Source organism: Panulirus ornatus, chromosome 64 (assembly GCF_036320965.1).
Source record: "Panulirus ornatus isolate Po-2019 chromosome 64, ASM3632096v1, whole genome shotgun sequence".
Lineage (NCBI taxonomy): Eukaryota > Metazoa > Arthropoda > Malacostraca > Decapoda > Palinuridae > Panulirus > Panulirus ornatus.
Window position 1 is genome coordinate 9,247,044 of NC_092287.1, and position 12,390 is coordinate 9,259,433.

General features: G+C 36.1%; 1 protein-coding gene and 1 long non-coding RNA gene across 6 annotated transcripts in view; one reads left to right on the forward strand and one right to left on the reverse strand.

Moving 5' to 3' along the window:
* The first annotated feature begins 238 nt into the window (after positions 1 to 238).
* Positions 239 to 11,414, forward strand: LOC139746338 (uncharacterized). The gene is made up of 4 exons (XR_011712137.1): positions 239 to 617; positions 9,617 to 9,913; positions 10,146 to 10,300; positions 10,538 to 11,414. It is a non-coding gene; the product is annotated as an uncharacterized lncRNA (long non-coding RNA).
* LOC139746336 (uncharacterized) overlaps positions 3,829 to 12,390 on the reverse strand; it is a 448,223-nt gene continuing 439,661 nt past the window's right edge. For all 5 annotated transcript variants that reach the window (XM_071657494.1, XM_071657493.1, XM_071657495.1 and 2 more), the window contains 4 exons: positions 11,474 to 11,706; positions 9,542 to 9,763; positions 6,618 to 6,998; positions 3,829 to 4,158 (listed from right to left, as the gene is read on the reverse strand). In XM_071657494.1, coding sequence (XP_071513595.1) covers positions 3,989 to 4,158; positions 6,618 to 6,998; positions 9,542 to 9,763; positions 11,474 to 11,706 — 1,006 coding nt within the window. In that variant the 3' untranslated portion in view covers positions 3,829 to 3,988. The remainder of the gene's footprint in view (positions 4,159 to 6,617; positions 6,999 to 9,541; positions 9,764 to 11,473; positions 11,707 to 12,390) is intronic.

Consider the following 12,390-nt stretch of genomic DNA (forward strand, 5'->3'; position numbering starts at 1 on the left):
ACCCAGCTCGTTTGTGATGTTTCAAACCATCAACTCTTATCATTACGGAAGCGCACCTCTCACCAATAACAAATCGTATATCAACATATACATTATCTATCATAAAAGAAGCTAATGCTTATCAACATATTCAACTAACATTAAAAGTCTGTTACATTTAACATATAATCTAGTTCATAAAGGCCTCTTCTGCCACGTAAACAAGGGTAGAATTTCGCTTACCTGTACTAGACCATCATTCCGCTGTTCTCTCGTATACCATAACTTGTCACCGTCACTGAAGGAGGATTTACATGTGAGGCGAAAACTGGTTTTATCTCCTTAATCCTTCAAACCATCTGGTTAAAGTTGCTAACTGAGACACTCAAAAATCTCTGAACAATGCTTGTCCTAATTACTTCCATGCTCACGGTAAAGATGCTTCATTTTCAGTTCTACAAAATTTTACACTACAGTCAACCAAACACTGACAATAACCACTTCACAGCAAACGCTATTAGCTGTTTAGATAAGACGAAAGGTATGGTATGCAGTCTGCAACATGCTGTTACAACGTCCAGCCACGTACTACTGCCAGACACCCTCATCAAAAGCTGCGGTGATTCCACAGAAGTGACGTAAGAATACAGCACGTTTTCTCAGGCAAATGAAGATTTTAGAAAATGTAGTATAGGCATAATTAATACTATTCAAGTTTTTTTTTCTGTTATTTGTATAAGTTCTACGATTCAAGGTGTATACCACTGTATTTCATGAAATATAGTAAGAATTTCATTAAGTGTCGGTCAACAAGCAGATTCATCATTAGCCCTGAATTGTTTACTATACATCACCTCATTTCATGATATACTATTTTTTTCATGGGGTCCAACTTGTGTTGCAAGTATCTTAAAACAGCTATTCATCCACATCTAATTCCAGGAGAGTAACATAACCCAAGAAAAGATGTCTAAAGGAACAAGCTTCAGTGTAGTGGCTGAAGCTGATAGAAGTGTACTAAGTACACTAGTTTAAAGAATATGCTGTTGAAACTGCTGACTCTCTTAAGTCCCATTGCCAGGTATTCTATGGTGAACATCGGTTGTATGGCTGGAGTCAGTTTTAGCAAGATCGTATCAGAGAAAGGCATAACTTCCAGAGAAAGAAAAGGCTGAAATGCCATCTCTCCTGGAGTCAGAGTAGATTGGTGTTGGAAGTGAATTGGGTATTGTGAATTGATGGGCTGAAGCATGTGGCATTCCAGGCTGCTGCATCACCTCAATGTGTTGAGTAAAATTACATATAGTAGGGATACTGGTGATAGTAGAGGTACATATATGTTTGAACCCAGGAGTTATGCATATAGCCCTTTAGGGACAATAAAAAATTGCTGCTCCTGAGTGGGTGATGGCATGAGGCGTGGGTACTTCTTATCTTTTAACCCGTCAAAAAAGATAATTCAAGAAGAGTACACACTGGAATGAGGCTGGTATGATGAAATGACTGCGGCTGGCCTTTGTCAGAATAAAAAAAATGGATGGATGACAGACTTACCAAAGGTAAAAGACTTCACAGCTGATCACAGCAACTAACTTTAGAGTGGCAGGTTACCAGCTACAATTTATCATTTTGGAGGGTATCTTTCAGGAGGTTTAATGCACCATGAGCTACATCGAATGATGGATGAAGGTGATTTCATGGAAGTGTAGGACAAAATTTGATATTAAATGGAAAAAAAGAAATAGATTCAGAGAAGGAAATACAAAATATGAAAAATGTTAGGCTGAACAAGGAGATTTTGAACAGCACCATCAATGCAGTCTTTCGAAGCAAGACTAGATCATTTCTGGGAAAGTCATGCACATAAATATAACTACAACAAGAATATACACATGACCAGACATGACCTAAAAAACTTAGGCTTAGATGAGGAGCTGACAAAAGAGGACTCCACAAGAGGCCTACAGACAGAAGAGGCTCTGTGAGTGAGACTATGAGTGAGCATTATTCTGGTGCCCAGAATACATATAGGAGCAGGTAATGAGTCATATAAATCGCAACAACCACTTATAGTTGATATAACAAGTGTCATAGGGGATCCACTATTTGAAAGAGAAGCAACAGAGAGCACAAAGGAGCTATTGCTTGAGATTTAATCTGAAAAAGAAAAAAGGGGGAAGAATGAGTTGCGAGTTGGAATGATATTGGTGATAAATGCTGAAGTAAAGGTGGTGCCATTGTTTAGAGATAAATGTTACATGTATATGTATACATGTGTGCATAATGGAAATATCATGATATAAAGTGTAAGAACGCATTGAAGGTATTGTGATTTTCATATGTACGTGTTGTGTGTTACAATGCGCATGCCATCTTTATCGTGGTATATGTGGTAAAATACTATGATGTATGTCAACTTATCACCAAGAATTAAACCTAGCACTGTCACTGTTCATGGTTTTACTGTCATTGTTTATGTAACTGCATCACAGTTACTAATATGTAAAACTTACCATTAATATAACTCTATTGCCTCTGATGACCTACAGGACTTTAGGTCAAATAATCTCATGTCATGTAAACAGTAGGTGGATACCATTAACAAAATGAAATTAAATGCCCTCCCTATGAAGCTGAAGTTTTGATAAAATATTTCCTTATCCTTCATAATCAATAGCTGTATCCCTATTTTGGTTGTGTGTTCTATATGAAGAAATTGAGATTATTCATTATTGCCTGGCTATCAAGGTTGGCATAGGAAAGACTCATAAGATATATTGATTGTGACTGTAGAAAAGATAATAAGAAGTAATTTAGGAAAAAAAACAGGTATTCATAACAGCAGTGTTTAGAACTTGGTCAGCAAGAAGTGTGCCTCTAATGTTATTGTTACCTTATAAATGGAATATCTTCCTTCTTCTATTTTGTAGTGTTACCAACACACATTCAAGTGAGAAATTTTGTATTTATGTTTACAAACTCGAAGTTGATAGGCACTTCTCCTCTTGTTACTTGATAAGTAAATTGATTTCCCAGTCATTCATCAGTACATAACATCTTTAGTTAGCTGTCATAATAGTTACCACAAACATACAGAATTTACACATTCCAAACACTCTCTAAATGATATGCATGCAACAGGATGCCAATTGGATGGAATACTTGTTTAGAACAAAATTGAAATTAGAAATATATTTTTTTCATACTATTTGCCATTTCCTGCATTAGTGAGGGAGTGCCAAGAACAGAGGACTGGGCCTTTGAGGGAAGATTCTCTCTTGGCCCCCTTTTCTGTTCCTTCTTTTGGGCAATTAAAAACGAGAGGGGAGGTTTTCCAGCCCTTGCTCCCTCCCCTTTTAGTCACCTTCTACGACAAGCAGGAAATACATGGGAAATATTCTGTCTCCCTTATCTCCAGGGATAACTAGAAATATATATCTCTTTTATCCATGCGCGATGTGACATTGGCCAGGGTAGGCAACTATAAACTCAAATCCGACAAACATTTTTGTCTTGTTACTTTATCAGAGGAAAATTGATTTCCCAATTAATCATCAAATACACATCTTCAGTATTAGCCAGCATGATAAGGATTACTAAAATACATATATGTTGCATTACTAACACCCTCTGAATGATATACATGCTCCGGGCATGACAATTGATTAATGCACAGTAACAGATGGAACTCTTGTTAGGAATAAAATTGCATCTAGTAATATACATCTATATGTGGGTAGTGTGGTGATGGCTAGTTTGAGTCAGTGATACAGCACTGGAGATTTATAACTGTGAGATAATAAGGGAATCTTTAAATTGATTGGGTAGGCAAATGATAAGCAGTTCATAATCTATAATTCATTGATACCATATAAATGTATAAACACCTTGACTTTGTCTGTACAATAAACGAAACTTGTCAAACAAATCATATGTAATGAAAATATAAAGCACAGTAAATGTTGTCTTTCACTTGTTTTATGGCAAATGAGCTGTGCCACATCTGTCTTCATGTGATGTTCACTCCAGTCTGTAATTTTGATGTGGGACTTTCACAACTCTCATTGTTCGATGAATGATTGTTAGCATCAGGAAGATTCTTGAGTAGGTCGAAAACTTCTCTATATTCAGGAACCAAAGGGTTAAGGTTCTCATCCTCGAGGGACTCTGTCCGTAAACCTGTAAGATGTGATTGAGTACTTTGTGTACATGATGTGGAAGAGATATGTCCTCATTTCTCCCCTGCAAGTGAAAGGTATGAAGAACAAGAAGAGGGGGGGAAGAAAGACAGGAGAAAGCAAAGATCAAATGAAAGGGTAAGGGAAAAGGGAATTTGGAGTATATGGTATAGATATAATAGAATCTAATCATAGGATATTAAGTCTCCCGTTAACTCTTTTCATGTACAGGTTATATTTGCTATAAGACTAGAATATTTAGTAACCTTAATGCTTAAGTAATCTATGTAGATGGGTAAATTAGAGCAAATTAATATGCTCCTTCCCAGTGACCAGTTCCTTCATACATATTTCCCCACAAGATAATGTGCTTTATGAATGCTATGTAGTTTAAAGAGTATACCAATGTGGATATCAGAGCACTGCATTTTCCATTCATCCTTTCCAGTAAAATTTCCAGCACTGAATAATCTGGAGATGTATTCTAGCCACTAATTCAATTTTTCTTGTCATTAATTCTCATTATCACACCATATTAATGATACAATTTATATGAATAAGCGTTTTGAAAAATCTCCATGGGGTTCCTTTCAACCATATGGATCCTTCTACTGCCAAATTCACTTCCAGCTATCTAAAAAACTTCACTCCTTGAACTCTTCTCCATCTAAACTTACAATCAAACCATCCTGTCTCATTTCATTAACTTTCTGATTCAGCTCCTAAGATCTGCTCCCATTATACTGTAAACTCCCTTGCTTCCTCCCCTCACTCCAAGACCCCTGCATTTACTTCTATTATGATCCTGTACATGAACAAATTAAACAGCCATGATAACATCGAACATCCTTGACAAAGACTCATGTTTACTGGAAACCACCTGACCTCCCTTTCTATTTCTAATAAAACCACTCAAATGCATTCAAAAGGTTTCCTCCTATGCCATATATCTAAAACACCTACATATCACCCCTATCAATCTTAACATATACTTTCATCAAATCCAAATATGCCTCATACAAATTCTTCTTTCAATCCAAGTGATTCTACCTCTTTAAAGCAAAAATTATTCCTGTATGATATTTTCAGAGCTTGCCCCCTTCTTTCATTCACCATTCTCTCATACATCTAATTTAGTATATTCAACAGACTTATACCAATAAAGTTTGAACACTCATTTCTGAAACTCCCAGGCTCACGACTACCCCTAAAATTCTCCAAATGATCACTTATAAAGTACCAGAAACAGAATACAAAAGTAATGACAATTGAGCCCAATCTTAATCAGGAACAAGACTTCGTAAGTCAAGGTAAGGTACCTAGAAGCCAATGAAAAGAATGCTGATTGGAATCCTGGCCTTGCAAAATTCCTAAATTTTTGGACAAAATTTGTCAAGAAAATTTACACCTATCTGTACTTGACATCTAGAGGGGAATTCATTTGAGAAAGGTTGCTGCTCAATGCAAGAGTGGCAATAGGTTAGACTGCAAGAGTGGCAGTAGGCTAGACTGCAAGAGAATGGGCATGATTTGTTGGAATCCAAAGAAACTGTTCTCTTGATTCTTTAGTGGGAAGTGCATATCAATGACATGAAAACTAGATCAATAAACCTGTTCCCACCTACTATATCTGGCTATTGTTCCTACAATTTTGCTAAAAGACAAGGCAGCACATAGCACTTATGGCAGGAAAATCTAGACTTACAAAGAATGAGTTGTATGAGCTATGTGTTGTCAGGTGTCATTTGTGACAAGGAGAGACTGTATGTTTGTGGACAGAATGCCACAAGTCCATGTGTGGGTAAGGCAGACAGAAAAGACAGCTATCAGGGTTAGAGGAGTGCAGCATGACAACCACTGAAGTGCTGGCTTACTATGCAGCTATTACTAACCCTCCTGATACCCAGGTGGGTAGTACCAGTTATTTTCCTCCCTGTTTGGTGACCGCGTACCAGTGACTACCTACTCTATCCTTTCAGCAGATAATCTCATTGCAGGTCACTGTTACTTCTTCATATCTGTCTGATGAACACATTCAAAGGAAACATATAAATCTGATCAATCACTGTAGCTATCTGTCTACTAACAATTCCAAGGTGGATCCAGTCTCTCTTGCATACACATCCTCAACCCAAATCTGATATGTTACTGTGAACAATAAACTTTCATAATGATATAAATACACACTTTATTGGTGATATCAAAAAAAGAAAGAATCAAAGTGAAAATCTCTTTGAACACTACTTTCACCTAGAATGTATTTCCAGTCTATCTTATCCCAAATGATTTCTTTAGAACTGGTATTTGAAATCTCCTTTCCTTTCACCAATCATCTCATTCTATCTTCATTTTCTTCACTAATAAATTGCTGATGAAGGAAAAATGTACAGAACGTTTTTATTCTACTTTGTTAAAAGTTTACTCTAAATAAAAAAATCCACTCCATATTGCCAAACTGACCTACTACAGAGGAGGTGAGTGACCCTGAAGGTGAACCATCTCCCTCATATGCATAAGCTCTGAGGTCATCCTGAGCTAGAAGGGGTTGCGCACAGCTAGCTTCTTGAGCTCTGGATGGGCACTCTGTAGTTGTATGTGTTTTCATGTAACATAATGTAGGTGAGGTGTTCTTTCTGTGCTCTGTAACTGCATCTGCCAGAGTAGTAGTGTTCACTGAAGCGGTGGAACATCTCCGAGGGTTAGCACTCTCTTGATTTTTATCTATTTCCCTTGCAGGGACTATCATTGTGGTCCCTGGCATTTGCACGCTGATATCTCTGATGGCCTTGGTCTCACTTTCAAGGGTTGACACCCCAAGAGATGTGACCAGATGCTTTCTGCCTGTAAATGTAATCTGATTAAATGACTAATTCACTATGGAAGTGTTTGGAACTGTACACATATAAATAGAGACATGATAAACCATAACGCTAGACAGATATCTTAGTTCCAACAAGAAGACAGGAGTTAAATAAATGCTCTCTTACTATTCTTTACATAGTGATATTTAAAACTAAACATTTATACCACTCTAAACAAACCAGAGCAGCCAATTATCTGGCTACTAAACTTTTGCACTGCTGTATCATATCAATATGACTGGCTTTCTCAGCCACAAAAAAATGAGAAATATATATGCATCCATTTTTTTCATTTGGTTTTCTTTATGTGTAAAGAAGTCAGGAAAAAATATTGCAGTGTATCATCTACTACTATTACATTCACTTTTCCATGGGAGGCATCCAGCGTAATCATTTCCTCATGTAACCCAAACACAGAAATATTACTAAAGTAGGACAAAAGCCTTTTTTGATACCTTTATCACATTGGACATAGTTTTTAAAGTATGCATGCTACGATGTACTGGTTATGCATGACCCATTGTTCACATTCACACCTATAGCTTTAAACATATAACTACCTTTTCGTACAGTACAATCAAAAATTGTTTTGTAATACATTACTTGATAAGCCATGGATCCTATTCCCTCCATCAAAAATAAACCCAACTTACATGAAAGATGTATCCTTATACAGTTCCAAACCTAGTTATATCTCTGTAGGCATTTACTTCACTAAAAGACAATTTTAATCTGAAAAAGATTCTTAATCATCTTTTAAAGCAGACTAACAGAGTGGATACTGCTAGATCCTGGAAAATAACTCATTAACACATCCCATGTCCTCTCTTCAACTGTCATGTTTATCTCTTCTATCTTTCATTGAATTATTTAGTTTTATCATAATCTTGTTTACTACTTTTCATATGAAGCATTAATTTATTTGTATATGTAAACTACTGTTTACTTATCCAGGCTGAACGCAAATAACCATCCAGAACATCGAAAAAATTACCAGATGGAAATTTATCATATCACTGCATAGTTTACTTCTGCCTTACAATTAATAACATAACTTAGCTATCTATGTTACTACTAACTCCATCCATAAATCAGTGCTGTAGATTCCAAGTCACTCGTACACATTCTTAAACCATGTCCAGTGTGTTCATAAAATACATGAACTTTCATATCTATGTAAGAACTAAATTTCTTACTTTATACATAGACAGATTCATAAAGGTAGACTAAAGTTTAATTCACAACATCTCCAACACAAAATATATCCTTTTGGTCAACCTAACATCTGACAGGTGTTTTCACATATTTGTAGCATCCCAAAGGACGTTTGCCTATGAACCTCAGTAAGGATTTCTTTACACCACATGCCCCTCTCACAGCTTCATTTTTTACGTACCTTTCTAATTCCGAATGTTCCACTTATCCACCTTTAAGGATGTTGTATTTCATCAAACCTGACCTATATGAAACTAGTTTATAGATTCATACATATCAGGTGGGATGAATACTTTTTCATACAAAATTCATGCACACCTTACATCTTTTCCCCCCATTCACCAGAGTTTTCAATGCACTTCCATTTTTATTTCTTGCAAGACTCTACCTTTGACTTTAGTTTTCCTTCTACCATCCTTACTTAAATTTTCTCTCAAATAACTAATGCATCAACAACTACATTTTCACTACTCATAATTTTTTGTGAAACATTAAAGATTATGTAATAATATCATTCATCACTGTAATCATAAGCCTCAATGTACCTGTAATCCATTATGTATGCTAGTATAACCAGTTATAATTTATTTACAAATGCAGCTCTTTTGTATGATCCGATATTTCTATACATCGTCAGCACATTTTACACAGTGCACACATCCACCTAAAAGACTACTACACACAGGCCAACCTGTACCAGTAGTGGCACCAGCAACACACACAGCCAACCTGTACTAGTATTGGCACCAGAAACACACACAACCAACCTTTGCCCTTGATGGCACCCTGAGAATGGGTTGTTATTGACAAAAGCCCACGGCCAGGCTTAGTCTTGTTGAACATTCACACACACACACACGTACACACATCTCTATATAAATTGCACATTTGCTACATAACTACAGACATTTACACTTTTGACTGAAACTTGCTATACTTTATGCACATTAGACAACTTATCTTCACTAAAAGATGTTTAATCTTTTTTTTATAATCATGAGTAAACATCTAAATGTTAAAATATATATTTTGAAAATAACCTATCATCTACTATGCATCCTACACATCCAGAGTATTTAAAAATGCTCTCATTAAGACATCCATTTTATGAATTATTCAAATTCAGCAAAAAATCAAAAACAATCCATTAATAGTTATTACAAAAAATTATCAAATCAATCAAATTTGTTAGAATGATTGATAATTATAAAATATGTTTCACCAAAAGGCTGAAATCATAAATAACTTTTATAGGAATGTGTGTAATCTTCCTCTAATATCTAAAAAACAGAATGTTAATTTTTATACCTTCAGGGGTCTGAGGAACCTGATTTTTCGGTATTCTTATCATGAGTGATTCTAAAACTATGTTCTCCTCCTTAGCTGCTGGATGGCTCTCAATAACCACCTGTGATTCAACAGAGGTTCCTAGTGTGCCTGCAACACCCTCCACATCCCCTGGACGTTCAGCCATACCTCGTGCTGCACGGGAACGTTGGAAGCGAATATTCAGCAAGACACCAATCACAACTGTGGGCCATGATGGGATGTGGGTGAGAACTTATTTCATGATTACTGTCTACACAATGAAAGAAGGGGAAGATGAACTTATGATAAAGAGGAGGAAGAGAATACAAAAGAGAAAGAAAGGGAAGAAAAAAGTGAATAGGCTGAGTAGTGGTAAGTCTTCCCTTGTACATCTTCATGTCATAAATGAAACCTACTAAGCCTATTGGAAGGAAATGTATGCAAAATTATCTACCTATACATATCTCAACTGCTGTGTGACTTCATCATTGCAAAGTTTATGTAAAAATTTTTGAATTGCAGTCCGACCTTATGATTGTAGAGCCATTTTACATTGCCAGGTCAATCAAACTAATATGAAACCTTTAATTCTCTCTTCCCTAAGTATGTTTGTGTTAACTGTGTAAGATGTATACATGTAATGGCACAGCACCACAACCAGAAAGGGAGGAGAATGTGGTTTAAGATATCTTTGTGTGTTGGATGAGGGTGCTTCAGTTTCGTCAGAGGAGAGTTATTTTCTCTGCTGCTCAACAGTTTGTAAGTATTATAACCTTAGATGATTCAAGTTGCTTATGATTAAATTTTGTTTGTATTGTATTATAGATTTTCTGTAAGATGATATTTCTTTTTCACTTTCTATACTATGGAAAATGTAGAAGACAAGTTTTATTTTATATGAATAATCAAGTATTCATTATTATCATTAATTTATTCTGCAATGAAAAGAGCCCATGGTAAGGTTATTTATTGGTTATCTAATGCAGTGTCCTGCAGTTTCAGGGCTAACATCCAACCTCAACTCCTTACTCTACCCCTTAGTGGCATCAGTGTAAAAAGAAGACCCCAAAATCATCTTGGTTATAAGGATGAGCAAGAACTCCATCACTCTTAACACGCTGCACAATGACCAATAGTTCCACACTGCCAAAGGATGAATGGGCAAATAATGAGAAAAGTGGGGTGGAATTACCAACTCACTACTACACCAGTGACATCATGGGTTTGGATGGGTTACTGTTAGGCTGTTGGTTCTTCAGAAATGAGCATAGCTGGTTTTATAGATAACAATATGGTTAAATAAGGTAAAATTCGGGTAGATATTAGCTATTCTGGGTTTAAAATAATGTTTTAATCCTCATGAATAAACTTTTCTTATGTTCATAGCTTTCTATCTGGACACTGAAAATAAATGAGGTATGTGATATTCGATTTAGTACTAAATAGAAATAAGAAAAGAAGAATGGCAACAAGACAAATTTAGGTAAGGCACAGGAACACAGTAGGTGAGAATAGATAGCAATGAAGATGGGCAATAGCCAGACACATCTTGAGGAAATTCTGCAAAGACTATTTTGAGAAATAACATGCACTCACATACAGCGAATAAATTGCAGTGGGAGAGGATGACCTGATACATGCACATTATCAATGCAACCTGTTAGATGTAGATCATACATATTACAAATATCAATATATATATGTTTTCATACATGCTCGTCATTTCCCCTTGTGAGCGAGGTGGTGTCACAAACTGATACATTATGGAAACATACTGGTAGGCAACAGGTATGTAATAAAGAAAAAGACCCATTAATCACACATAATGACGGTGGGAAATTTATGTACACCTATCAAATACAAACAACTTGTTACTGCCACATAAAAGAAAAATATGGAATATTCATTAGTTAGAACAATAATGAGACTTACCAATTACAAGTATAAAAAGTGTAAGAGCTGCTATAGCTATAGGTGCTGTGAGAGGATGAAGGTCCAGGGATATCTTTGCCCATTCACAATTGTCTCCTATGTGGGCTGGACCACAGGTGCAAACGTAACCAGGCTTCAGGTTGTGGCATGTGCCACCATGCAGGCATGGCTGATAAACACACTCATCAATGTCTTGGCAGCTAAGGCCCACCAGCTGCTGACCTGGTTCACAACTGTAAACATAGGAAGTTGACCAACAATAAAAAAGTAAAAGAGGAGTGTATGGCAGTTCAATGAGAATCAGGGAGAGCTATCTCTTCTTGCGTCAGGGCATTTGCTAACATTTTAATACAGATATATATCAACACTATTTCATTCTCTGAGGATGAACTAGAATAGCTATAACTGTGTGTAAAAGACTTTGTTATATGTGGAAGTATTATATGAAAAAAGGGCAAGTGATGTATTAGTTAAAAAATGAGTGTAGTAGAATAGGAAGGCAGCAGCAAAAGACATTATGACAAAACAGTCAAAAGCTGTTTTACAAATTTGCTTGAAACATCATCAGTAAAGGGATAAATAGTCAAGCTGAAGATCTCATGAGAATGAGTTGTTGAAACAGTAGAGGAAATATGTGAGGAATTCAATGCATACATCCAAAAAGTCTTCATCATGGAGAACTCAGAACCCTATTCATATCGACACTATGCACATAAAATTTACCCAAATTTATTCTTTTATGTTTTAATACAAAAACCAAAACATTTTGGACATGGAGGGTCCTCTGCACAGTATGAAAGTCTTAGAATACTTACATACACAGTATCTCTCTACCATAAGAGCAAATGGAGAATGCAAAGCATGAGGAAATACAATAAATAAACTTTTAATATATCATACATTTGCCCTAACCATTT